Below are 24,398 nucleotides of genomic sequence, written 5' to 3' on the forward strand. Positions count from 1 at the left end.
CAGCGCGTCGCGCCGCTTGCTTCCCACCCACGCACTTACGATGGACGCCTCGCTGGCGTCGATCCGCACGGCACTCGAGCAGCTCCATGCGCAGAACGTAGCGACCATATCGCATGCTAAGCGGCCGGCCTACTTCACGAATGCCGTGCTGAATCCGCAGCGCCTGGATATTCTCGAGCTCATCCGCGATGCCGACGCGTTCGAGGCGTCGCTCTACGTCTCTGCGCCTCCCGAGCCTACCCCTGGCCCTTCGACGGCGCCCGCCGAGCCCAAGCCACATTTTCGCGCCGTGCCCGTCCCGACGCCTCTCAAGCAATCGCACCAAGCGGATAGCGATGCGCGCACCTACCTCCTCGCCGCTGAAAAGCTCCTCCAAAACTACCACAACGCCCCACGCGCTCGCAAGCATATCCGCATGCTTTTGAAGCGCGATGCTGAATTGCAGCGACATATCTCGCGCTACCACGCTACGATTGACCAGGCGGGCAAGGCGCAGCAGTTTGCACGCACGCCGCCACCCCCACCAACACGTGCGAAACGCAGCGAAGCTCTGCAGGCCGAGATCCAGCGAGAAAAGATGGAGATCCTCGCGTTGGAGTCCATGCTGAGCGAAAAAGAGACGGCACCGCCCACCACGCCCGCCGCACGCTCACCTCGTCCTGCGCCCACGCCACAACGCACGCCTCGTCGGGCTTCGCCCGCCAAGTCGCCCGCCTTGTCCAAGAGTGTCGCCGCGCCACCGACGCCCCGCACGCCAAAAAACGCACGCCCACTCGCTCAGTCTGTCAGCTCGCCACGCACACCCACCACGCGTGTGTCTCCGCCGAAAACGCAGCCCACAGCGAGCCCGTCTCTCGTTCCACTCGGCGTCGTTCCGACCGCCACGCCCGAGTTGGAGCGCATCACCACGCGTATCTGGGATTTATTTGGCGAGCATGTGCGGTACGCCGCACCAGGATGCAAGGCCGCTTCGTTTCCCGACACGTTTGCCATCCTGCGTGCCTTGGAGCAGGGCGGACCCCAAGCGATGGAGGTGGATGTCCATGGCGACGCCCCCAATCCGTCGGTGCCACCCAGTGTGGGTATCATGATGATGGCACATGTGCTGCTTCTGCTCATGCGCACTCCGCCACCCTACACACTATCGCTTCCGCTCATTAAAAGCTATAGCGACAAGTGGTGGAAGCAAGAAGGCCAGGCCACCATTCGCGCAGGAATCCAAGACATGTCGACGCGCAATCAGCTCATCCAGCAGTTGGGTATCGATGCTGCCGATCTCGATCAGACAGGCGATGCATTAGCGACGCGCGCCGTCTATGGCCTTGTGGCCAAGAAGCTCTTGCGGATCCAACGCACGGGTGGCGCGGCCAACGTGCGTTTCGCTTAGCCCCTCCCTGCGTGGCTTGGGCTGCGCTCGGGGATCCATGCGCTCGACATACGCATGCGCATTCGCGACGTGCTCAGCATGCACTCGCTCGTCCTGCTCGCGTTCGAGACGCGCGATATAAGCTTCGATGCGTGCATGCAGAGAGGCGACGTCGGCTGCCCCGCCTGGGTGCACACACGCCGCGTAAAAGGCCAGCTTTTTCGCCGGCAAGACCTGGTTTCGCAACAGCGCATGCATATCAGCGAGCGCCCATAGCGTGTAGGCGAACGGTGCTTGATCGACCTCGTGGACCGCGCGGGGCTGGACAAGATCCGCCACCGAGCGCAGGAGCGATAGCAGCAGGGGCAAGGGCTCCTGCCTCGTCAGACCCACCATCTGCAGAAAATAGAGACTCGCCTCTTGCGCTGAGTGCAGTGTCATGCGACTATGCTTGGGAGCGAAAAATGGCACCAAGTCCATCAGCATTTGCCGGCATGCCTGATATTCGTCGCCCACGCACGCCAGACTCGATATGCCAAAGTGCCGCAGAACATAGGTATACGCGAGGCACACATAGAGTACGTGGAAGCGCAAGTCGATCGGGGTGCGGGCACAGCCTTCGTTCCATGGTAGGCTGACAGGCGCTACGACCGTATCCGCCTGCCACCACAAGACCTGCGCTCCGTCGTGAAAGTACATCTTGGCCGCCTTTTCTGGATTCTGCAGGAGCTGGGCGAACTGATCACGCTCAGCTACCGTTAGCTTTCGCAAAAGATGCTCGGGGGTATCATCGTCGTCGGACGGCTCATCATCCTCGGCGACGCCCTCGCCCGTCTCGAGTCGCCACAGTAGCTCGAGGGTCTTGGCACGCTCGGCCTCATCCACACGCACATCTTCTTGAGAGAGAGAGCGCGCGGTACGCTCGGCCAAGGCAGCACTACAGGCATGGGATCGATAACACGGTAGCGAGCAGTACGGGACATGGCATCGAGGACACGTATAGGACGCCTCGGACGTGAAGCAGAGGCCACAGAGTCGGGCTCGGCCCTGCCGCGAGAGCGATGCAGGCACGTACCCGACCCCGGCGTCGCGCCGAATCGCTCGGCGGATGTGGTACAAATCCGCCACCGACATGCTTCAAGTGGAGATGAAAACCTAATCTACAGCGGCAGCCATCGGGGCCTGCCAAGAATGGAGGGATGCAGAAAGGCGCCTGGATTCTGCACCACACGGAGTTCTCGCAGGCGCATAATGCGAACGCGATCATCTACGCTGGCGAGGTGCGCAGGCACAAACGGATCGATGCCGAGGCGCTGACCTTCTGCCTCCATCGCAGCGCGCGTGCCGTCCAACACGTGCTGCAAAGACGCCACGGCCAGCGTCACGGCCCGCGCTATAGGCGACAATTTGATATTGCTCGCATCGCGCGATACACACGCCTCGAATGATGCCCGCGCCGGTTCCGGCAGCTCAGAGGCGTGCTCGGCGAAGCGCGCTAGGACGAGGGCAGCAAACAGGTCGCCCACGCCCGAAAAGTACTCGCCCTGCGATGGGAAGGTCAGGTACCAAGGCCGTTCCTGACGCGACGAGCCGACGAGCAACATGGCAGGCTTTCCGTCAGGCATCGTCGATTTCATGCCAAGCTTTTCCATGTCGTCCGCCGGCAACTCCAGCGATGTAATGACGACGTGGGGGACGCCGTAGGTCATATGTAGCGTGTCCAGCACCTGATGCAGCGAGGCGAGTGATGTAATGTCTTGGCCTGCGAGTACTTGTGCCTCGAACTGGTTAGGGCAAATGATCGTCGAGAGCGGCAAAAGACGCCGGTACACCGGCAGCACGTCCGGGTTCACGTACATGCCACGATCCATATCGCCCATGACCGGATCTAACAAATAGATCATATCCGGCTTTTCCTGGCGCAGCCTCCGGATAAAGGCCTCGACGACGCTCAGGGCCTCGGACGAGGGTGTATATCCCGTGAGCACGCGGTTCTGGCGCAGCAGACCGTTGCGTTCCATGCCCTCCAACACGTCCGCGAGAGCGGCCGCCTCGATGCGCTGTCCACCCCATCGGCCATAGCCGGTGTGGTTCGAAAACTGCACCGTATTCACCACATCCACATCCCATCCAAGCAGCTGCGACGGAAATGTCGCAGAGCGATTACCCACATAGCCGCACACTACGTGGCTCTGGATCGTCAGAAGCCTGTGCGACGGCACCGCTTCTGTCGTCATGGTTCCACGTCAAGACGGGCGTCCGCTTACCTAACCAAAAAAGAGGGGCCACGTCGTGACTTGTCCTGCCGCAATGCCAGATCCAGGGCCGCGTCACGATGCGTCTCTTCAGATGCCGCCGCGTCAGGTATTCGCATCTCAGCGACATGCACACATGCTTGGCAAAGACGCAGCAGCAGCAGGTCGCGCCAAAGGGCTCGATATGGCTTTGCTAGCCCAGCAAAAACGTCGTATCGAAGACGCGTCCGCTGACGTGGATTTGGACGCAGCTCGGGCTGAGGGCCAGCGCGCTGCCCAAGCCAAGGCTGAGGCTGTGGCGCGCGCTGCCGAGCATCGTGCCAAGTTTCGCAAGCTGAAGCAGGAGACACCGGATATTGTGTACATCCATGGCAAACGCATGCGAAAGAAGAAGAAAGCGCCACCACCAGAGCTACCACCGCCTACCCAAGAGATGCCACTCCCTAGCCAAGCACCAGCGCCTGCTCTGCACGAGGACCCTGACATTTTTGGCGAGGTGGGTGTGTGGGACGGCCTCTCTGAGACCGAGCCCTCTTCTACCGTCACTACATCTACCTCTCACGACTGGTTCGGTACGCCACGCAGACCATCGCCTGCGCCTCCTGCGTAAGAGCCAAAAAGCACCGCCTGTCACGCCTCAGCTCGTCGGCCCTGCCGTCGGAAGCGAGTCGCGGCCTCCTCGAGCGCGAAGCACGACGAGCCGCTTCCTGATTGGATGGGTATTTTTGTAAATAGTCATGTACGCGCACGCGTCGCACCAGGCGCGCGTTCGGTCCTCTTTTTGTCTCGCCACGTTCATGGCGTCTCGTGCCCAGCGTCTCGAGGCCCTGGCGGCGCTCAAGGCGGCGCGACAGGGCGGCGTGGTGCCTTCGAAAGTAGAAGAAGACGATGACGGTGCCATATACGATGAAGTGACGGAAGAGACGTACCAGTCGCTGGTGCGTGGCCGCATGATGGAAGACGACTTTATTGAGGACGACGACGGCAGTGGCTATGTCGATCATGGCCAGGACGAGTGGGCGCAGGCCCAGAGCGAGTCAGATACCGAGGATGAGCGCGACTATTACGAGCGTACGGGTCGCAAGAAGCCCAAAAAGAAGGGCGCGCGGCGCGTAGCTCGGCATGCTCTGCCACACGACTATCTCGGACCGCGGCACGAGGTGCGGCGCGCTGTGCCGGCGCCCTCCAAGGAGTCGGAGGATGCGTTCATGTCCAAGCTCTTTGGCGGGCTGGAGCACATGAGCACGCCCGCGCGGCCTATGGCGACGCTCGCGCTCGACGAAAGCCACGACTCGCCCTCCCTGGCCATGGCGCGCAAACGAAAGCAGCTGCATACCCCTACGACGCTGCCGTCGCTTGTGCCTGATCTCAGCTCGTCGACTGAGCCAAGTAGCGACGCGCTAGACGACTCGTGGTCTGACGAGGCGTCGAAGAAGCGCAAGAGCGACACGCCTCCGATGGACGAAGATGACGACTTTGGCATGGTGACAGCTCGGCGGCAAGATCCTCTGGAGGCTGCGACGCGCACATCCAAGCCGGTGCACGCGCCCGAGACACCCACGCATCTTCAGACGTGGCGCAGCGTCCACGACGGTTTGGCGACCGAGTCCACACCCGTCGCGACGCCGTACCATGCGGCTACGAAGCAGGTGCCATGCTTTGAGGAAGATGGCAGCGTGCACTTTTACTGGTTCGATTACTACGACGATCTGCATGGCACGTTTCTCCTGCTGGGCAAGGTGCTTGACAAGGCGACGGGGCGCTTTGTGAGTGCGAGCGTCGCGATCGACGGCATGGAGCGCTGCCTCTTTCTGCAGCCGCGGCCACGTATCGTGGTGGATGGCCACGAGACGGACAGGGTGCCGGGTGAAGACGAGGTGATGGAGGAGTTTGAGTCGATGCGCCAGCGCTACGGGATCCAGTCGTGGATCGGCAAGTGGGTCTCGCGAAAATACGCGTTTGAGCTCCCTGATGTGCCGAGAGAAGGCTCGTACCTCAAGGTCAAGTACGGCTTTGACGAGCCAGCTCTGCCGGCCGACGTCAGCGGCTCGACGTTCTGCCGCGCGTTTGGCGCGCACACCTCGGCTTTTGAGCTGTTTGTCGTCAAGCGCCGGATTATGGGCCCCTGCTGGCTGCGGTTGGAGCGCGCCAATGTCCGACAAGGCGCGCCGCAGACGTGGACCAAGATGGAGCTGAGTGTGGACGAGCCCAAGTGCGTCGCGCCGTTTGCGGACACAGATGCGCATGCCCCCAAAGACGCGCCGCCGCTCACGATCATGAGTTTGGCGCTTCGCTCTGTCGTCAATTTCAAAGAGAACAAGCGCGAGATTGTCGCTGTGAGTGCGCGTGTATGGCGCGACATGGCCCTGGAACATCCTACGCCGCCGGAGCAGTGTCCGTCGACGGCGTTCACGGCGGTGCGCCCTCTCGGCCCATCGTTCCCACCGCGCTTCGAGCAGCAGGCGCAGCAATCTCCGACCAAGATCAAGGCGTTCAAGTACGAGCGCATGGTGCTGAATCACCTCCTCAGTCAGATCCAGCTGCACGACGCCGATGTGATCCTGAGCCACGACCTGGTCGGATCCACGCTCGACATTTTGCTGCACCGCCTGCGCGACTTGCACTGCGATCAGTGGACGCGACTGGGGCGTATGCGGCACGAGTCGAAGGGCAAGTGGCATCCGGTGCGCGCGCTCGTCGGCCGGCTGGTGGCCGACCTGTCGAGCGACACGGCCAAGGGCATGATTGCCTCGACGACGTGGTCGCTGAGCGAAATGTGCCGGACGCATTTGAACACGCAGCGCGAGGATATCGATCCCGAGGATGTGCCGTCGTTCTTCGACTGCACGGCTCCGACGCCCGAGCGACTCTTGACGTTTGTCAAGCACTGTGAGGTGGACGCGTTCTTCCAGATGGCGATCGCGAGCAAGGTGCAGCTCTTGGCCCTGACCAAGCAGCTGACCAACCTCGCGGGCAATGCGTGGTCACGTACGCTGAACGGTGGCCGCGCCGAGCGCAACGAATACATCTTGCTGCACGAGTTCCACAAGAAAAAGTACCTCTGCCCCGACAAGGAGCGCAAGACGCCGAGCGACAAGAAGGAAAAGTTCAAGGGAGGTCTCGTCTTTGAGCCCAAGCGTGGGCTGTGGGACAAGTACGTCTTGGTGATGGACTTTAATTCGCTGTATCCCAGCATTATCCAGGAGTTCAACATTGACTTTACGACGGTCGAGCGCCACGGCGACGATGTGCCGCCCGCGCCGTCGTCGGACGTGGCGCAGGGTGTGTTGCCGCACTTGATTGCTACGCTCGTGAATCGCCGCCGGCAAGTCAAGGCGCTCATGAAGGACAAGCACGCGCCAGCGCTCAAGCAGCTCCAGTGGAATATCAAGCAGCAGGCGCTCAAACTCACGGCGAACAGTATGTATGGGTGCCTGGGCTACGAAAACTCGCGGTTCTATGCCAGGCCACTCGCGGCGCTCACGACGTTCAAGGGCCGAGAAATTCTGTCGACGACGCGCGAGCTCGCCGAGAGCATGTCCCTCGACGTGATTTACGGCGACACGGACAGTGTCATGATCAATACGCGGTGCGTGGACTACGATGCGGCCATCAAGCTCGGCCACGAGTTCCGCCGAGCGGTCAATGAGCGATACCGCCTGCTGGAGATCGACATTGACGGCGTCTTTCAGCGCATGCTCCTCCTCCAGAAGAAAAAGTACGCGGCGCTGCTGGTGAACGAGGGCGGCGACACGAGCACCGAGATCAAGGGTCTCGACATGAAGCGGCGCGAATACTGCGCGCTCTCGAAACAGGCCTCCGCCTACGTGCTCGAACAGATCCTCTCCGGCGACGCCACCGAAACGGTGGTCGAGCGCATTCACGAGTACCTCCAGCAGCTCGCGTCGGACGTGCGCGAAGGACGCATCCCGCTCGACGACTACGTCATATACAAGCGCCTCGGCAAGCGGCCCCAAGACTACCCCGACGCCCAGAACCAGCCGCATGTGCAAGTGGCTCTGCGCATGCTCGCCAAAAACGAAAGCGCGCGCAGCGGCGACGTCATTCCCTACGTGTTTTGCGTCGGCAGCGATGCCAAGCACCAGGCCGAGCGCGCATTTCACCCCGACGATGTGCGCCGACACCCCGACGATCCGACGTACGCCATCGACTACAAGCACTACCTGTCCCTGCAGATCCTGCCCCCGATCGAACGTCTGGCCGACAGCCTGGAGGGCTCGGACCGGTCGCGCCTCGCCGCGTGCCTCGGCCTCGACGTCCACACGTCCCATGCGTCCGAGCGCGAGTTTGCAACGCTCGACAGCCAAGTGCCCAGCAGCGTGCGCTTCGCCCACTGCGACGCGCTGCATGTGCGCTGCCCGCAGTGCTCTCACACATCAAGTGTGCGGCCGCTCGCCCACAGCGCCCGAAGCGAGGCCGCATGGCTCGCCTGTGAGGCGTGCCATGCACCGTGGCCACTGGCATCTCTGGTCGTGCAGCTGCAGCTCGCTATCCGCGCGCACATCGCTCAATACTACCAGGGCATCGCGACGTGCAGCGAGCCTTCGTGCCGTGCTACGAGCGACATGACCGGCGTGTACAGTGGCCGGTGCGTCGTGGCAGGATGCCGAGGCAAGGTCGTGGCTCAGTACACGGACAAGGCACTATACACACAGCTGTGCTTCTTTGCGTACCTGTTCGACGCGGCGCAGGCAGTCGCCGAGACACGGGACACGGCGCAGCAGACGCGCCTACAAAGCATCGTGGACGCGCACCGCGCCGATATCGACGCACTGCACGGCACCGTGCAGTCCTATCTGGCCCGCAATGGACGCCGATTCGTCGGGCTGGGCAAACTGTTCTCATTCATGCGTATGTAGAAGCGAGGCTAAGCCGGGTATCGAATAGGGCAGCGGAGCTCGTCCGAGCGTATTGGTGCGCAGAAGCGAGTCGATCGCGTCGCGCTTGACAGAGCGGTAAATGTCGAGCTCCCAGGCGACGTCGGGATCGGACAGGGCCGGTGGCGGTGGCGGCGGCGGCGGTCGCTCCTCCGCCTCGATCCAGTCCATCGACAGCGCCTCCCGCTCTTGCTCACTCATAAACGAGCCGAACCGCAATTGCTTGTGAAGCGCACGCAGCGAGCCGCGGTCCTTGATCAGGCGGATCTTATCATCGGCCCTGCCGAGATATATCTCGTCCTGGTCCTCCAGATGCGCATGCTGGAATCGCTCATAAATACTCTCCCACTTGAGTCGGAGGCGCTCGGCAGACTCGTGCCGCGCATACGCCAACGAGTCCTCCTCACCCGGCGCTGCGCGTGGCGGCGACGGAAACGTCAGCGGCCGATCACTCCCAAAGACCGGCTTGCGTGGCGGCCGACTCTCATGGCCCAGCCCAAGCGACTGCTGCAGAAACGCATTGTCGCACGGCTGGGACATGCTAAGAACCGCGTGGCGCGTGGCGCGCGGCGTTGTTCAGCGTCGGCCGAGCGTGACGAGGTCCGTGCTGCTACCATGTCGCTGAGCAAGGAGCGAAGAGAAGTGCTCTGTGTGGTGCGTGTACTCACCGTCTAACGCGCCAGCTGCAGCGCGTGTTGGCCATATGCCATGTGTACACATACTTCTTAGACGGGCTCTTGCTCCTGCTGATATTGCGCACACTCATCCTGTTCCAGTTCATGCGCTTGTACCTATGGCCGAGGCAGCGTGTGCCTGCGCACGCACGCTTTCTTACCGTGTTTCAGGCAGCGTGCGCTATAGCGCATGTGGTATGCCATACGGATCCATCGCGAAAGCGCCTCCTCTTTGATTTCGTGGGACAGGACCATGTGGCGTCCAAGGGGCACCTGCTATGCATCGACGCCGTCATCGCGGGCCTGCACATGCTGCTCATGTACATCGCCGCCGAGGAGGCTAGCAGCTTTCAAGACGCACAGCATAGCAACGCACTCGACTTGACCGACACAGAGCGCGCGACCCAATCGCCCGGAGAAGAGCCGACGGCTTTGCCACCCACCACCATGCCCGTGGCCGTGGTGCGCTAACCTAGCCTATGCCTATACCCATAGATACCCTGACGACATGTGGGAATGCTTCAAAACGGACCGATCACTACATCGATAGGGCCGATCTGCACATTCACCTCCCTCTTCCCTGCTAGTTTAAGTGCACTGCTCATGCGAGGAACAGCGACTAGATAATGAACAGGGTCACACACTCACACACACACATCCTTGGTCCAAAAGCGTGTAGTCCTACACACACTGCCACATGCACCGACGTGCGACATGGTTTTTAGCTCTCGCTCATGTGATACATGGGTCTAGCAAGGCAAGATCGTATCATACATGCCATCCAAATAGACATTTTAGACTAGCGTTAGTCACGTAGTATACATACTGTTGCTCGGGTAGAGGAGCACACGGACCGAGGCACCAAAGGCGGCGGGGGGAATGTTGCTGCGGAACTTGGAGCGCACCACACCGCTGTTGCCGTGCGTCCGCGTCACACGGCCCCAGATCACACGGTACTTGGAGCCACGCACCTGCGTAGCCGGCTTGTAAATGTAGGCAACACGCTGTCATGTTAGTGCACACCGGCTGGCACATACCTTGCCGAGATAGAACTGGGCGTCCTTCGTGGTCTCAACACCCTCAATCTTGAGCAGCGTCACATTGGGGTGCATGGTGCGCTTACCGCGCCTGTGGCTCATAATCCTGCCCTTGCAGTAGAGACGCGTCTGTACAGGTTAGCCGGCGCCACGCCAACATACCATCTTGTCTTCCAGAGATGTGGTGAGGGACGACGAGGTCGTCGATCGCTGCGTCCTTTCGCTTCACGCTCGAGAATATCACGTGTTCACACCCAAAAACTGTAGTACGGGATCACGTGGATGAGCAGCAGCGTCTCGGTGGAGGATGCAAGGCGCCGCAAAATTTTGGCGGCGGCCTGTGCATCGCACGCGTTGCCCCCACGACGTCAGCATGGGACAGGTCGCACGCAGAAAACGCACGCATCATGCGCGACGAGGTACGTACGATCTACTCACAGGCAAGATGTATCGCGCGCCGCCCGCACTCGTGCTCGAAAACTTGACTATGACCAGCGCTACGAGAATGCCACGAACGCATCAAAGCGGCAGCTCCTAGAAGCACCGACGGAACTCGACCCAGACAAAGCAGGTCTCGGTATGTTTTACTGTGTGGAATGTGACCGCCACTTTCCCAATGCCAATGACCGCAACGCACATCTCTCCAGCAAACAGCACAAGCGCATCGCAAAAAAACTGCTCACCGAAAAACCTTACACACACGAAGAGGCTTTGCTTGGTGCCGGTATAGGCATCGACAACAAGCAGCGCAACTCCGACACGATCGAGACGGAGCTCTAATATACCCATGAGACCAGAGGCCGCGGCGCAGCGGCCCTCTTTGAATCACGTGCATTCAACGCACCTAGCCGACAGGCACGGACCGTGGTTCGAGTCATGCCACCAACACAGGCGGTGGTTGTGGGCGCGGGCGTGCTGGGACTTACCTCTGCCCTCTATCTCCGGAAGAAAGGATATGCAGTGACAGTACTTGCCCGTGAATTGCCAGAAGATGCGGCATCGCAGTCGTTTGCATCACCATGGGCTGGCGCTAACTGGTGCTCGTTTGCACGCAACAACATGGCAGAGCGGCGCTGGGATGAGTACACGTACAAGCAGTTCCAAAAGTTGGCCAAGGAGCTGCCGGAGGACTTGCTCACATTCATGCCTTTCACATGCTATGATGTCAAGCCCAACGACACAGAGACGTATTGGTTTGGTGAGGTGTGTGGTGGCATCCAGGAAGAGTATGCCCCTAAGCATCCAGCAGCTGCTGAGGCACCCTACATGTACAAATTTCGCTCTCTCACGCTGGACGCCCCACGATACTTGCGCTGGCTAGCCACGCAAGTTACCTGTCCCGGGGGCCAAGGTCCGCCCGGTAAGATCGAGCGGGTTACCAAGCTGCGCAGCTTGAAAACGGCCGTCGACCTCGTACCTCGTGCTTCGCTGGTGGTGAATGCCACAGGCCTGGGTAGCCAGGATATTCCAGAGGCAGCGGAGACGCAGGCGTATCCCATCCGTGGTCAAACTGTGCTTGTACATGCGCCGCGCTTCCGTGATGCCAATGTGGCGCATTGCGCCAGCAAAATCAGCTCCCAGGGTGCTTCCTACGTGATTCCTCGAGCCCGGAGTGGCTACGTCATTCTCGGCGGCACATTCCACAAGCATGTGTCCAACCCACTCACGCCCGATCAACAGGTGACAGAGCGCATCCTCAAAGATGCTGTGCAGCTCGCACCGGATCTTCTGCCAGAGCACGTTCGTGCAGACGATGCCGATGCATGGAAGTCTTTGGACGTGGTGGGTGTCAACATTGGCGTTCGCCCCGCTCGTGCGGGAGGCGCACGTGTAGCACTGGATGAGCAGCCACTAGAAATGCATGGTCGACGCGTAGGTGTGATTCATGCGTACGGTATCGGCCCTGCGGGCTACCAGGCGAGTCATGGCATTGCCGCCGAAGTATGCGAGTGGGCCGATAGGTGGGAGGCCCAAGCGCGGCGGGCGCACTTGTAGGTAGCTTGATCACGTGCATACATTTTTCTCGACCATCTAAAAAAGCCAGCGCCCGCTCACCCATCTTTTCTTCCAACCGCTCCGGTATGCGGAGTGTCCCTCTGGGACGCTTGCATACATACCACGGATGGGATGCGCCAGCGAAATAGCGCTCATGAGCCTTTGCGGGCGAGTGAGATTGCGCGTAGACCGGTTGGCGGATGCGGAGAAAGACTCGGCCAAGTAGCGCCATGAGGCTCCGCCTTCTTCTCAGGCCGCAGGAAAGACCATGCTGCGTTAGCAGGACATGATATGGCATGGATCGCCCGTTTGGTGCAGGTCTGCTATATTGTGTCTGAGTGGGATGGACACTGCCTGCGGTACGGAGCTGGCGTCCTCATGGAATGCGCTTGGTATAGGAGGGCACCCTAATTTCATGGCCTAGAGGGGAGCTGCTATGCGGCCATGCTCTGTCGGGTCACAACCTAGGGCGGTCACAGGATTTGTAGCTGTCAGAGAATAGGTATACTACTTGGTCCCGAGACGCAGCGCCGTAGCCTCGCGCTTGGCCTTGAGGATGGCGAGCTTTTCCTCCTTGGTAGCGTCGTAGCTTACGTGCAGCTGGTTGAAGGGGTTCTCGCTCGACTTTTGGAAGCTCTTGTACATGGCCTCATTGTACTGCTGCAAGCGCAGACCCGGGCGCTCCTCTCGGAGCTTGGGCAGCTCGCGCTCCTTGTACGCCTCAAAGGCCGCCTTGAACCGACGCTCAGGGTGCCTCTCAATGTTGCCGGCAGCGGCGCCGCGACTGGCCTTGTCTGACTTGGCATTTACGAGCTCCATGGCCTCCAACGCATCGTCGAGGTTCGTGGCGTTCAGAGCCGCGATCTGCATATCGATATCGTCGAGCGCATCGCGATTGACACCCTTGCCGCCACCACCTGACTTGCCACCACCCTTGCCGGATGAAGCCTTGCCTGGCGTGTTGGCCTCGTCCTCCTGCTTCAGACGATCCAGTTCAGCCTTTTTGCGCGCCTTCTCAGCCGCCTTTTCGTTGCGTGAGTCCGCTGCCGTCTTGCCTCGGGCACCCTGCTGCCACTTGCGATCTTCCTCCGCCTCAGCTGCAGCTGCAGCCTCTTCGGCCTTCCGCTCCGCTGCTTCGGCCTTGCGTGCACGGCCTGCGACTGCTTTGGGGTTCACTGGTGTTACCACGTCGATACGTACGTTTTGGTGCCATCGTGATTGGGTGGCAAATTCGCCACGCTCTCACTCGATCGATCGGCCGTGCACAAGGCTCGCGTGGCAGGAAAAAAATTCTCCTCGTTTTCCCTCATGACGTCGGATCCCGTGGCGGAGGCGCGCTCGCTCCTGCATCGCATCCGCGCACTGGGTGCCGTGGAAGTGGGCAAGCCAGAGACATGGCATGCTTTGGAGCCAGAGGACCGCACGGCTCTGACGGGCGCATGCAATGCCTCAGACGCGGAACGCATCGTGTCCCAACAAACAGGGGCGCTGCAGCAGCGCATATCCCAGCTTCGGGCGCAGTTTGGCGATCAGATGAAGAAGGCATGGCAGGTGCCCACCGAAGTACTGAATGAGGAAGGATTGCCTTTTGTCGATCCACTCGAAACGCTGCCGGACTCGCCACCACAGTCGCCGCACCGTCTCTCGGATCCGCCGCCGCCAACAGGCAATGTGCTTGGACGCGTGCCTGGCCGCATTGTGCCTTTTGACCCGACACTGCATGGCGATGACCGGCGTGCGTGGATGAACTCGATCATGGATCAACTGGAGCAGGAAGAACAAGCCGAAGAGGCACAGCACGCACCTGCCCCGCTATCCCTCCGTCGTGGCTTTCTGCAGCGCGAATCGCGACCCAAGAAACAAGCTCCGCCGGCTGAGCCAGAGCGTCCTGTTAACGTTCCCCCGGGCATGGACCCGGAGGATGCCGGCACGTACGAGGAAGCAGCGCGTATCGTCGAGCTTCTTGGCCCACAAGTCATTCAAGGCCATCCCAACGCCGAGCGTATCTTTGCCGAGATGGAAGCATCCCAGCCCCACATTGTTCAAAAGACGGAACCAGCGCCCGCTCCGTCTGCCAAGCCGCCGATCGGTGACGTGGTCGTAGAACGTGCCGCGGACGCTCCGACCGAGCGCACGAGCTCTTCTACGCGTCGGCCCAGTGCCTTTAAGCAGCGCATGCGCAAAGATACCCTACCGTCGGCACCATCTGTGTCCCAGGGCGTCTCTGCTATTGAGCGTGCAGGTCGTGCGGATGACGAGATGGCCGAGCAGCGTAGGCAGCAGGGACTCCCGCCACGCGTGCCACACGCTCGTCCGACCAAGGCCTACGCTGCCAAGCTAGCACACAAAGCAGAGTCGACGGAGATGGATGTGGACGAGAAGCCGAATCGGCGTGTGCGCTTTGGCGGCGAGGAAGTGTATCCTCCGGAGGAGCCTGAGGAGCATGAGGAGGAGGAGGAGCATGAGGAGGAAGAAGACGGCGACTCTGACGGAGCGCCCTGGACGTCAGAAGATGACATGATCTGGGACAGCGACGAGGCGTACGACTCCGACGATCTCGAGGCCCTCAAGCCGAGCATGGACGGTCATCCAGACGACGCATTCTGGACCGAGGAGCTAGCGCGCGAGTACGCCGAGGCAAAGGCGCGTCTTTCGCTTCCTGTCTCAAGGAGCACACATGATCAAGTGGATGATACAGAAGACACGTACGGCCTAGCGCCCCTATCGTCCCAACCGCGCGTCTCGCGATTCAAGGCAGCACGCATGTCCGGCGAGAGCGTGCCGGATCCTAATGGCCAAGTGGCTGAAATGTCGGCAAATGAGCGCACGATGCCCATGATGGTCCTGCCTTCCTTGGCGCCTGTGCGATTTCCGCGGCCGCTGGCCGAGGATGATCGCGACTTGGAGGGCGAGAGCGACGAAGATGACGAGCGACTGCATGCTCTCATGCGTGCGCGCATGTCGATGCAGGCAGCTGAAGAGCCATCGCGAGCGCCGCAGCGCCCTCCCCAAGTAGGCCGTGCTTGATATACCCTATGTACTACTACATCATAGCCAGTGGCTCGTATCCCTGCCGGATCAGCTCCTTTTCGCGCTCCAGGGCGTGCAAGTCAATCTTGTCAAAGAGACGCGAGCGGGGCTGAGACGGATCGCGTGGAAGTTGTTCGTGCGGATGCAGCACGACACCAACGTACCGACGCTCACGCTTGCGTGAGGATGGATGGGGCCGAGCCGACTCGGGCGAGGGTGCATGCACCGTGCGGCGCTCAGAGAGACGCAGAGGCAGTCCGTTCATGGACGGCATAGCCTGCTTGGGCGGACCGCGCGGCAGCGGCTTGTAGAAACGCACGAACCCAGGCACGGCGGCGTGCAAGGTATGATCGCGGCCCATGTGGACGTGCTCGCCTGGGTGCCACTCTGTGCCGCGCTGGCGCACAATGATATTTCCGGGTATCACGGCCGTAGATCCAGCACGCTTCACACCCAGGCGGCGACCTGCGCTGTTGCGATTGTTCTTGGTAGTACCGCCACCACGCTTGGCCGAGTTACGGGTCTGCACGGCGGCACCAAAGGTAAAGGCAGGCAAGTCCGTGGCCCGCAAGCTGCTGCGCGCGAGCGCCGCCGAAGGCATGAGGGCCGTTGGCACGGGCGTTGCAATGCGCAACGACGCATTGTATGCGGCGCCTAATGCGCCCGAAAAGAGCGCCGGACGCATATCGTACCAGGGAAAGAAGACGGCGCTCGACGTGACGAGCCCTGACCTGTATCACGTGATGTACACGAAGCTCGAGGGACGGCGGTGGCGCTCGTGTCTTTTTTCCTGTACCATGTGGCCGTTTTCATCGTCGAGCGAGCGCGCTGCGCCGCCGGCCACGGCCGACGTGCCTGCGTCGAACGATGCGACAGAGTATCTGCGCACACACTCTTTTGAAAAAAGCGCGCCTGCGGATGCTGCGACGCATCAGGAAGCGCCCACGGCGGCAGGTCTGCTGCGCAACACGGCCCTGGACCCTGCCAAGCTGCACCCCTTTGCCAACATCAAGGACGACCTGGAGTACCTCGACTTTGACGAGGGAAAGCCGATTGAGGGCGGCAAAACGCTGATACATACCAACAACTTCACAGACGCGCTGTGCTATGGCACAGGCACGACATATGCCGGTGGCCTGGCTCTGGGTGCTTTGGTGGGTCTGCGTGAAGGCATGACGCGCCCGCTTGGCGTTGACTCACCGACGTTCCGCCTGCGCATGAATGCGATTCTGAATCAGGTATCGCGCCGCGCCTCGCTTTTGAGCAACAGCGGCGGCGTGCTGGCCATGACATATAATATCTTCGACGGCACGATTGACTACTACCGCGGCAAGCACGATATATGGGGCAGCGTCGCCGCAGGTGCGCTGACCGGTGCCATGTTCCGATGCACGGCCGGCGTGCGCTCGATGCTCGTGTCGAGTACCATCATGATGGGCGTCGCGGCTACGTGGACGGCATGTAAACAGTCTTTCCTATAGATCAAGGTTGCACGCTCAGTTTGGAGAACAGCTGGAACAGACTCGCGCTCGACTTGGGGTATTGGCCATGCGCGAGATTTTCGACAATCGGCACAAAGTCTGGCCGCGTCTTGACTTCGTCCCAGTGCTGCATGATAAAGTCCAGATGCACGCGCTGCACGTCGCCAAAGCGGTCGCCAAACGGCGAAAGAAGATCGGCAAGCACAGAGCGCACCGACATATTCTGGCTGATGCTGTCGAAGGCACGCAGCTTAAGATCCGGCAAATCCAGCTGCTGACCCAGGCAGTAGGCGGCCTTGTTCGAGAACGCCGGCGGCCACACCCCGGCGTTTTGGCGCGATCCGTCGCCGAGGTGCGCGAGGGCCTCTTCATGGATCTCGTTCAGGTGGCCGTGCGGCGGGATGTGCGGCATCGTGACAAAGTGCACTTGGTTCGTGTACAGGTAAAACAACAGGGCCTGGAGCGTGCGTGGCGACACGCCTCTGACCACGACACGACGCACGCCTGGGACACGTCCATGCGACGACGGGCGGCTGCGGCCGGCGCTGCGCGTGGTCCTTGATGCCCGCGACGACGTACGGCCAGCATGCTGAACAGACGCCGCCGACGCGTGTCGCGCACGTCGAGGACCAGCCTCGGCAGACTCAGTAGGCGGCGCTGACGCACGCGGAAGAGCTGGCGGCGCAGCGAGTGTGCCCGTCATGGGCGTATTGGGCTCAGCATGACGGAGACGCGCCTGTTCGAGCTCGGCTATCGGCTCAGAGTCCTGGATGGTGTCCTTCTTCTTGCGCAGGCTCTTGAAGAACGAGGCGCCACGGAAAGACTCGGGGCCGCGACGCGCAGCGTTGTTCGCGATCGGTGCCAAGCTCTTCGGGATCGAAGGCAGCGACGCCTCGGAGCCTTGGATGTGGATGGGCGAGCTCAGCTTGGGCGGCGCTTCGGGGCCACGCATCGAGGCACGGGTCGGCACGACGCCTGGAGGGACGCGTCCGCTCGACGGCTCCTGCGTCGAGGCGGGCACTGACATGATCGACTCTTCCTCGATCGTATCGTCGTCGTCGGCATACTCGGTCTCCTCCTCGGACGGTGCATCCGCAAACGTCTCCTCCGTGATACAGCTAGGCGTCAACGAGGCTGTGTCGCCACCGGCCGTCGAGGCCGCCGCGGATGGAAGGGCAGTCTGCACCTCCATCGAGTCGAGACGCAGCGTGCTGTTCTTCTGGATCATCCGATAGAGCGTCGGGCACGATGTCTTGATCACATGCGAGTGCGCATACAGCGTCTCGTCCCGACCCTTGTGTGGCACAATAAACTCGGTGTCGTAGAACGGCGTACCGCAGATGCCGGCCGCGATGGCATCCAGTGCCACATAGCTCACAGAGGCCAGCTTGGGCTCCGCACTGCGTGTCGAGGGCGCCATCGACGCCGACGACGCTGCGGACAAGAACGGCACCATGGCGAAAAGGAAGGCAGCCCGTTCAGGCCTGCGACAGAGATACGCCTTATGTGCCAGGACGGCCCCAACACGCAGGACGACTTGTCAGTGGCTGCATGCAAATGCCACGAGGCCCATCCACCACAGGCATGCGTCTTTGCGCCTCCGCCGCCGCCTCTTGGCCTCCACACGCTCCTGGATGGCTGTCGTGGGCTTTGCCTATGCGCCGCTCACCAAGGTGGTGATGGCAGGCCTGTGCCTGACGTCGCTGCTGGTGTCGCTGCTCTCGCTCAAGCTGTATATACCCTTTCGTCTCCATCCTCATATCCTCGTCTACCACCAGTACTGGCAGGCGTGGGCCTACCATGTTGCGTTCACAAATAGCTCGGAGCTGTTTCTTGGGATCATGATCCTGTACTATGGCGCGCGGCATGTAGAGCGCGCATGTGGATCCCGCAAGTATGGTGTATGTACAAGGTACTCACGCTAGATGTTGCTGCTATGCATGGCCCTCATGCACTCCCTCTTCTCCGTCGCATGGGGATGGGTAGCGATACGCCTCGCGCCCCTGGGACCCTCCTTTTGGTATGAGGCATTTCACACGGGCTACCTGCCGGCCGGGCCGTTTGGTGTGCTAGGCGCACTAGTATGCCTGTACTACCGCATCACGCCGCCGCTATGGACCATCAGTGTCTATGGCACCGAACTCACGGACCGCATCTTGGTCAGTGTGCCCCTGGGTCTCCTCGCCCTATCTCAGCCTCCCTATTCCTGCATATCTGTCGTCCTGGGCATGCTCGCATCCCACTTGTACAGCCTCGATGCCGCATTCCAGGTCCCTGCGCGCTTCGCCTCCCTCCTACAGCGCGCATCGGCTCCGTGGATCGGCTCGCAACCCGTACCGATGCGAGGATCAGAGGCGCAGTACCACCGCATCTAGTCACGTGTAGTTTCGCAGGGGCCTTGGCACCACGTCACCATGGCATGATGGTGCCCGATGCCTGGCGATTCTGGCAGGCGTCGTCGAGCGGCGCGTATGTGCCTGCTCAGGTACAATACGTCATGCTGTTCTCGCCCGTGCTCACCGAGCACCTCGGCGCCGAAGACCCCGCGCGACTGATCGGTCAGCTGCTGACGTGTACGAGCAGAGAAAGCGCCGTGTCCCACGTCCAGACGGTGCGCCGGATCGCTCTCGCCAATGCCTTTATTGACTTTGGCACGTCGATGCAGCACCATTGCCGACCGGAAGCAAGTGATGAGATGCGCACGCTGGCGATCCACTCGTCGCATCGGCGCTTCTACCTCGTGGAAGTCGTGCCGGACATGTGGCTGCATGCCTGTGTGACACTCGCGCAGAAAGACGGCGAGGCACTTCCGTACCTCGTCGATGCATGGATGCAGCGCCAGATGCTCGATGCGTGGCATGGATGGCGTCTGCAGCACGGATCGCCTCATGAACTTATGCGCACGCATGGCCGCGAGGCACTGGAGCACCGCCTGGAATCGTACTTTTCCAAGTGGGCGTGGCTGTGGGACGTCGACGCACAGTATGCGCCCATGCTCCGTGCCTCGAAGCCGCCTGGCATGCCCCCGGGCCTCCTGACGGAAACGACGCCGACGCTGCCGCTCGTGCCAGACGTCGTACCGGACGACTTGGCGCTGCCGCTGAGCTGGTTCGCCGAAAAGGGCCAAAGTATGGATACGCCTGCGCCGATGGATCTGCTGTTGCTGTACGATGACAAGCTGCTATGGCCTCGCACGCATCCTACGGGCTCTGCGCTTCTCTCGCCGCAGGACCGGCGTCATGTCGCACGATACGTCCTGGAGCGTCTAGTGGGCCTGGACGCGGAGCGGGCGAAGGCCGCCCTCGTCAAGCCGCGACAGGCGCCGCACGACACGGCGCTGAGCGACTTGCCGTACGTTGCGGCCATGCTCGGCGAAATGCCCTCGTCGATGGAGTGGCCACGCCCGCCCTCTGGGCAAGACGTGCCGCCCACAGCTTTCCAAGCGCTGCACGAGCAGCTCGAGGCCTTGGATGCGCCTACGCCCGCTGATCAGGCAGCGCGCCAACTCGAGGACATCACGCGTGCGTACGCCCGGACGTCGACGATGCGTGCACGGCGCCGAGTCGGCACGGTGCCTCAGCACGATCCGCCGCCATCGTCATGGTATGACGCGCACGATGTGCCTGTGGTGCCGCACGACTTTGCGCTCGATGGATGGGGGCCCGAAACGCCCATGCTCTCGCGCCACGCGACGCTGCATGTCAAGGCGCACGATGCGGAGCCCCTCGGCGCCTCGTCGTCTTCGTCCCGACCAGTGGATGTGATGTACATGACGCGGCAGCTGCTGACGGTCGTGTTGGTATGGGATCGCGGCCGACTCGACGCCGACGAGCGGCGGACGTGGGAGAGTCCTGCGTGGGACTTGCTGCGTCGTGTTCAGCGCGCTTTGCATGACGTGCAGCGGCGCACGCCGTCCGAGCGTGTGCCGTTCGTGTGCATCGACGAGGCAGCGGCGCAGTGCCTCAATGGGCTCACGCCGATCCCGTCCGGCGCGGAGGCGCAGCTGCTCACGGCGCAGTCGTGGATGAACGGGGGCGCCAGCGAGACCCTCGCGCGGGCCGACAACCACTCGTTCTGGGTCGCGTCACGACACGCGAAGGACACATCGACACGCATCTTTGTCGCGCTACATGGCAACGAGCAGCGGCGCTATGGTGTTTCGGAATGCGACCAGCAAATGCGCCGCCTCGCGGCACAGCACAGGGAGTGGGGCCTCTAAGGCAGCGTTTGTAGATACGCACGCACCTTGGCCCGCCAGGTGTCTTTGAGCTTCATAGGGCCTTGATGCGCCACACAGAAGCGGTACATGTCGTTCCGCTCGTACGACGACGGTACGACACGCTCGTCCGTGAACGCGACCGACCCGAGAATGTCCTCAGGCGGCGTCGTGCGCCCCGGCATGGCCTCGGTCCGCTCGTCCGACAGATGCGCCCACCCGTCCGTCCGCAGCACCGCCTCCGTGCGGAGCTGGTCGTCATCCGCCGTCGCCTCCTTCAGCACGCGATGCAGTGCGTCCCAAAACGCCCCGTTGTTGCGCGGCGCGTCAGGATTCGCGCGCAGATACTCGCTCGGCGCATCGCCCGTCGTGGGCAGCTCGCAAATGACATCGGCACTCGACTCGCACGGCGGCGCACGCTCCAGCAGCGAGACGGCCCATGTGCCACGCGGAAGTCGGTGATAGTACAGACCCGTCGCGCCATCTGGATCACGCAGCGCCGTGTAGGCACGCGCCAGCGGCCGCATAGCACGCCACACCGGCGAAAGTCGTACGCGCCACATGGAAGGGGGTGGAGAAGGTGCCTTGCCCCCGGCCACCATGGGGGATCCGGCGACGTGTCAGATTGGCATTATCGGAATGGGCGATATGGGGCGGCTGTACGCGCTGCGCCTTCGTGATGCGGGGTGGCAGCACGTCAACGTGTGTGATCGCCCGGAGAAGTACGAGGCGCTGCAGCGCGAGTGGGAGGGCACCGGCCTCACGGTGCTCCGGGACGGGCATCTCGTGTCGCGCCAGAGCGACTTTATCGTGTACTCCGTCGAGGCCGGCAACATCCACAGCGTCGTGAAAGAGTATGGGCCCTCGACCAAGGTCGGCGCCATCGTCGCCGGCCAGACGAGCGTCAAGGCGCCGGAACGCGAGGCGTTTGAGACGTACCTGCCGCGTGACGTGTACATTGTGTCGTGCCACTCGCTGCACGGCCCGCACGTCGACCCTCGCGGGCAGCCACTCGTGCTGATCCAGCACCGCGCGCCGGACGAGAAGATGCGCCTGGTCGAGCGGATTCTCGCGTGCCTCGAGTCTCGCTACGTGTACATGAGCTACGACGAGCACGACACCGTCACGGCCAACACGCAGGCCGTGACGCACGCGGCCTTCCTTACGATGGGCACGGCCTGGGCACAGCTGCAGGCCTACCCGTGGGCCACCGGCAAGAACCCCGGTGGCATGGAGACGGTCAAAATTTACCTGTGCCTGCGCATCTACGGCGCCAAGTGGCACGTCTACGCCGGCCTCGCCCTGCTGAATCCGCAGGCGAGTGTACAGGTGACGCAGTTCGCGAAGAGCGCGACGGCCCTCTTCCAGCTCATGCTCGAGGGCCGGTACGACGCGCTCGCCGCCCGCGTCATGGCCGCCCGCCGCAGCGTCTTTGGCTGGCGCGACACGGAAGAGGGCCAGGACGTCCCGGGACACACGCGGATCCTGGTGAGCGACGGCATGCTCGACGAGTTTTACGTGATTGCGGAGCGCGTCAGCAAAGGCGAAAGAGGCGCACAGGAGGCGGTGCGTGCCGCGCGCGAAGAGCCACCGCCGGCCAATTCCCACCTGTCCCTGCTGGCGATCGTCGATTGCTGGCACGTCCTCGGCATCGATCCGTACCGCCACCTGGAGCTCGCTGCGACGCCCGTGTTCCGCATGTGGATCGGCGTCACGCAGAACCTGTTCCGCTCGCCCGAGCGCGTGCTCGCTGCCTGCAGGGCCGGCGTGTACGATGTGAGCTTCCGCGCCGACGACTTGGAATTCGTCGTCGCGGCTCGCGGCTGGGCGCAGGCCGTGCAGTTCGGCGGCTTTGACGTGTACCGCCGCCGCTTCGAGATGACACGCGCCTTCTTCGAGCCGCGCCTCGCAGAAGCGAACAAGGTCGGCGCTGAAATGCTGCGCGTCGTGTCGATGCGAAACTAGCGCTCCAGCACCCACCGTCGGTATGCGTCCGCGTTGCCCCAGCGCTCGTCCAGCAGCGTCGCACACAGCCACTGCTGCAGCGCACGTCGCCGATCCTCCAGAAACAGAGGATGATACCGCTGCCATAGCCCCACGTGCCGCGGCGGAAGCGGTGGCAGCGCACAGCCGCCGCACTCGTGCTCCAGTTGCTCGTATAGAGACAAAAACGCGCTGTAGCGCTTGCTGATCTTGATCACCGTGCCGGACCGTGTCGTAATGTAGATGACATACACGATCCAGCCACGCATCACTGTGCCGACTCGATGCCATCCACGCACGCGCACATCCGTCGCAAAGAGCTCCGTCTGTGCACGAGACGCGGGCTGCTCATTCACAGGCGACAGCGAGCGCAGCGACGACGCCGACACGATCGACTCGTCGTCCCGCAGCACCTCGAGTTTCGACGTCGTAGAAAACGCCGGATTCCGCCGCGGACGGTGATGCGGCTCCGACATGCCCAGGCGACGCGGTCCACCGCCGTGGTGTGGGTGGAGGTCCCTCGTGTCCCGCCACGAAATGGGCCCATTTCTCTGGGCCGCGCTCGTGCTGGGCTGGTGCGTGTGGCGCATCGTAGCATCGCGACGCCCCTGCGCGCGCCCGGCCGGGCCGCTATGCGTAGCGGCTGTACTCGGATCAGGCGGGCACACGACCGAGATGCTCTCGATCTTGCGTGCGCTGCCTCGTGACATGTATACCCCGCGCATCTATGTCGTGTCGTCCGGTGACGCGCTGAGCCTGCCCAAGGCGCGCGAGGCCGAAGGCGGCGCACTCGCGCCGCATCCCCTGCAGGGCCTCGTGATCCCACGTGCCCGCGCCGTGCGGCAAAGCTGGCTCACGACGCCGTACACGGTGCTCACCAGTCTGGCGTACTGCCTGTGGCACATGGGCATCGCGCCGTGGTGTCGGTCGCGCACGCCCTGGGCGGATGTCGTCGTGATGAATGGCCCGGCGACATGTGTGCCTGTCGTGGCCACGATATGGGCGATGCGCGTCCTGGGCGCGCCGACTCCGCGGATGCTGTATATCGAATCGTATGCGCGTGTGATCTCCTTATCACTATCGGCGCGGCTGCTACGGCATGTGGTGGACCAATTTGTCGTCCAGTGGCCGACGGCGGATCCGTCCGCACCATGCTGGGGCGCCTTAGTCTAGTACGCAGGCGGCGGTGTAGAGGGAATAGACATGGGCGGCGTGCTGGGGTACGTAGCGCTCGTCCCCCCTGGCTGGTCGTGCCGCGCTCCCTCCTGCGCAGCGCGCTCCTGGGCCTCAAGTCGGTAGTCGTCAAAGGGAAGCTGCGAGCGCTTGCCCTGCCACGCCCCGTTGCAGCAGTGCACCGTCCCACAGCAGTCGAGACATTCGCACGACTGGCCGCACGGAAACCACAGGTCGCAGCACGGCCAGCACATGGCGAAAATCGGCAGGCTGCCGTCCATCGTGGCGTC

The 24,398-nt window shown here is 62.3% G+C and overlaps 22 protein-coding genes across 22 annotated transcripts; 12 read left to right on the forward strand and 10 right to left on the reverse strand.

Moving 5' to 3' along the window:
- Nucleotides 1–40: 40 nt before the first annotated feature.
- Nucleotides 41–1,387, forward strand: MRET_0847 (merozoite surface protein msp-1; the record flags this gene model as incomplete). The annotated part of the gene is made up of 1 exon (XM_027627474.1): nt 41–1,387. The coding sequence occupies one exon, from the start codon at nt 41–43 to the stop codon at nt 1,385–1,387; it is 1,347 nt and encodes a 448-aa protein (XP_027483815.1).
- Nucleotides 1,298–2,500, reverse strand: MRET_0848 (zinc finger protein; the record flags this gene model as incomplete). Its single annotated transcript, XM_027627475.1, has 1 exon — nt 1,298–2,500. One exon carries the CDS (start codon nt 2,498–2,500, stop codon nt 1,298–1,300), a length of 1,203 nt encoding a protein of 400 aa, XP_027483822.1.
- A 26-nt stretch (nt 2,501–2,526) lies between these two features.
- On the reverse strand, nt 2,527–3,603 carry MRET_0849 (pyridoxine kinase; the record flags this gene model as incomplete). The annotated part of the gene is made up of 1 exon (XM_027627476.1): nt 2,527–3,603. The coding sequence occupies one exon, from the start codon at nt 3,601–3,603 to the stop codon at nt 2,527–2,529; it is 1,077 nt and encodes a 358-aa protein (XP_027483821.1).
- Nucleotides 3,604–3,676: 73 nt separating this feature from the next.
- MRET_0850 (uncharacterized protein) lies at nt 3,677–4,231 on the forward strand (the record flags this gene model as incomplete). Its single annotated transcript, XM_027627477.1, has 1 exon — nt 3,677–4,231. One exon carries the CDS (start codon nt 3,677–3,679, stop codon nt 4,229–4,231), a length of 555 nt encoding a protein of 184 aa, XP_027483869.1.
- Nucleotides 4,232–4,418: 187 nt separating this feature from the next.
- Nucleotides 4,419–8,501, forward strand: MRET_0851 (DNA polymerase alpha subunit A; the record flags this gene model as incomplete). The annotated part of the gene is made up of 1 exon (XM_027627478.1): nt 4,419–8,501. The coding sequence occupies one exon, from the start codon at nt 4,419–4,421 to the stop codon at nt 8,499–8,501; it is 4,083 nt and encodes a 1,360-aa protein (XP_027483870.1).
- MRET_0852 (centromere protein Scm3) lies at nt 8,484–9,059 on the reverse strand (the record flags this gene model as incomplete). The annotated part of the gene is made up of 1 exon (XM_027627479.1): nt 8,484–9,059. The coding sequence occupies one exon, from the start codon at nt 9,057–9,059 to the stop codon at nt 8,484–8,486; it is 576 nt and encodes a 191-aa protein (XP_027483867.1).
- A 75-nt stretch (nt 9,060–9,134) lies between these two features.
- MRET_0853 (uncharacterized protein) lies at nt 9,135–9,664 on the forward strand (the record flags this gene model as incomplete). The annotated part of the gene is made up of 2 exons (XM_027627480.1): nt 9,135–9,173; nt 9,203–9,664. 2 exons carry the CDS (start codon nt 9,135–9,137, stop codon nt 9,662–9,664), a joined length of 501 nt encoding a protein of 166 aa, XP_027483868.1.
- Nucleotides 9,665–9,987: 323 nt separating this feature from the next.
- Nucleotides 9,988–10,395, reverse strand: MRET_0854 (large subunit ribosomal protein L35Ae; the record flags this gene model as incomplete). The annotated part of the gene is made up of 4 exons (XM_027627481.1): nt 9,988–9,992; nt 10,020–10,197; nt 10,231–10,359; nt 10,393–10,395. The coding sequence occupies 4 exons, from the start codon at nt 10,393–10,395 to the stop codon at nt 9,988–9,990; spliced, it is 315 nt and encodes a 104-aa protein (XP_027483865.1).
- Nucleotides 10,396–10,603: 208 nt separating this feature from the next.
- On the forward strand, nt 10,604–11,010 carry MRET_0855 (bud site selection protein 20; the record flags this gene model as incomplete). The annotated part of the gene is made up of 2 exons (XM_027627482.1): nt 10,604–10,649; nt 10,676–11,010. The coding sequence occupies 2 exons, from the start codon at nt 10,604–10,606 to the stop codon at nt 11,008–11,010; spliced, it is 381 nt and encodes a 126-aa protein (XP_027483866.1).
- A 96-nt stretch (nt 11,011–11,106) lies between these two features.
- MRET_0856 (FAD dependent oxidoreductase) lies at nt 11,107–12,225 on the forward strand (the record flags this gene model as incomplete). The annotated part of the gene is made up of 1 exon (XM_027627483.1): nt 11,107–12,225. The coding sequence occupies one exon, from the start codon at nt 11,107–11,109 to the stop codon at nt 12,223–12,225; it is 1,119 nt and encodes a 372-aa protein (XP_027483863.1).
- Nucleotides 12,226–12,732: 507 nt separating this feature from the next.
- MRET_0857 (DUF1014 domain protein) lies at nt 12,733–13,438 on the reverse strand (the record flags this gene model as incomplete). The annotated part of the gene is made up of 2 exons (XM_027627484.1): nt 12,733–13,400; nt 13,426–13,438. The coding sequence occupies 2 exons, from the start codon at nt 13,436–13,438 to the stop codon at nt 12,733–12,735; spliced, it is 681 nt and encodes a 226-aa protein (XP_027483864.1).
- Nucleotides 13,439–13,533: 95 nt separating this feature from the next.
- MRET_0858 (uncharacterized protein) lies at nt 13,534–15,252 on the forward strand (the record flags this gene model as incomplete). Its single annotated transcript, XM_027627485.1, has 1 exon — nt 13,534–15,252. The coding sequence occupies one exon, from the start codon at nt 13,534–13,536 to the stop codon at nt 15,250–15,252; it is 1,719 nt and encodes a 572-aa protein (XP_027483871.1).
- A 16-nt stretch (nt 15,253–15,268) lies between these two features.
- MRET_0859 (large subunit ribosomal protein L27) lies at nt 15,269–15,940 on the reverse strand (the record flags this gene model as incomplete). The annotated part of the gene is made up of 1 exon (XM_027627486.1): nt 15,269–15,940. The coding sequence occupies one exon, from the start codon at nt 15,938–15,940 to the stop codon at nt 15,269–15,271; it is 672 nt and encodes a 223-aa protein (XP_027483872.1).
- Nucleotides 15,941–16,052: 112 nt separating this feature from the next.
- On the forward strand, nt 16,053–16,736 carry MRET_0860 (mitochondrial import inner membrane translocase subunit TIM23; the record flags this gene model as incomplete). The annotated part of the gene is made up of 1 exon (XM_027627487.1): nt 16,053–16,736. One exon carries the CDS (start codon nt 16,053–16,055, stop codon nt 16,734–16,736), a length of 684 nt encoding a protein of 227 aa, XP_027483926.1.
- Nucleotide 16,737: 1 nt separating this feature from the next.
- On the reverse strand, nt 16,738–18,192 carry MRET_0861 (uncharacterized protein; the record flags this gene model as incomplete). The annotated part of the gene is made up of 1 exon (XM_027627488.1): nt 16,738–18,192. The coding sequence occupies one exon, from the start codon at nt 18,190–18,192 to the stop codon at nt 16,738–16,740; it is 1,455 nt and encodes a 484-aa protein (XP_027483925.1).
- Nucleotides 18,193–18,370: 178 nt separating this feature from the next.
- On the forward strand, nt 18,371–19,111 carry MRET_0862 (multi-transmembrane subunit of the DSC ubiquitin ligase complex; the record flags this gene model as incomplete). The annotated part of the gene is made up of 2 exons (XM_027627489.1): nt 18,371–18,637; nt 18,662–19,111. 2 exons carry the CDS (start codon nt 18,371–18,373, stop codon nt 19,109–19,111), a joined length of 717 nt encoding a protein of 238 aa, XP_027483924.1.
- Nucleotides 19,112–19,155: 44 nt separating this feature from the next.
- On the forward strand, nt 19,156–20,955 carry MRET_0863 (fungal domain of unknown function (DUF1712); the record flags this gene model as incomplete). The annotated part of the gene is made up of 1 exon (XM_027627490.1): nt 19,156–20,955. One exon carries the CDS (start codon nt 19,156–19,158, stop codon nt 20,953–20,955), a length of 1,800 nt encoding a protein of 599 aa, XP_027483923.1.
- Nucleotides 20,952–21,554, reverse strand: MRET_0864 (uncharacterized protein; the record flags this gene model as incomplete). Its single annotated transcript, XM_027627491.1, has 1 exon — nt 20,952–21,554. One exon carries the CDS (start codon nt 21,552–21,554, stop codon nt 20,952–20,954), a length of 603 nt encoding a protein of 200 aa, XP_027483930.1.
- Nucleotides 21,553–22,917, forward strand: MRET_0865 (prephenate dehydrogenase (NADP+); the record flags this gene model as incomplete). Its single annotated transcript, XM_027627492.1, has 1 exon — nt 21,553–22,917. The coding sequence occupies one exon, from the start codon at nt 21,553–21,555 to the stop codon at nt 22,915–22,917; it is 1,365 nt and encodes a 454-aa protein (XP_027483929.1).
- Nucleotides 22,914–23,411, reverse strand: MRET_0866 (PX domain protein; the record flags this gene model as incomplete). The annotated part of the gene is made up of 1 exon (XM_027627493.1): nt 22,914–23,411. The coding sequence occupies one exon, from the start codon at nt 23,409–23,411 to the stop codon at nt 22,914–22,916; it is 498 nt and encodes a 165-aa protein (XP_027483928.1).
- A 61-nt stretch (nt 23,412–23,472) lies between these two features.
- MRET_0867 (beta-1,4-N-acetylglucosaminyltransferase) lies at nt 23,473–24,108 on the forward strand (the record flags this gene model as incomplete). Its single annotated transcript, XM_027627494.1, has 1 exon — nt 23,473–24,108. The coding sequence occupies one exon, from the start codon at nt 23,473–23,475 to the stop codon at nt 24,106–24,108; it is 636 nt and encodes a 211-aa protein (XP_027483927.1).
- On the reverse strand, nt 24,105–24,389 carry MRET_0868 (uncharacterized protein; the record flags this gene model as incomplete). The annotated part of the gene is made up of 1 exon (XM_027627495.1): nt 24,105–24,389. The coding sequence occupies one exon, from the start codon at nt 24,387–24,389 to the stop codon at nt 24,105–24,107; it is 285 nt and encodes a 94-aa protein (XP_027483922.1).
- Nucleotides 24,390–24,398: the final 9 nt, after the last annotated feature.

This window comes from Malassezia restricta, chromosome II, assembly GCF_003290485.1.
Source record: "Malassezia restricta chromosome II, complete sequence".
In the NCBI taxonomy this organism is placed as follows: Eukaryota; Fungi; Basidiomycota; class Malasseziomycetes; order Malasseziales; family Malasseziaceae; genus Malassezia; species Malassezia restricta.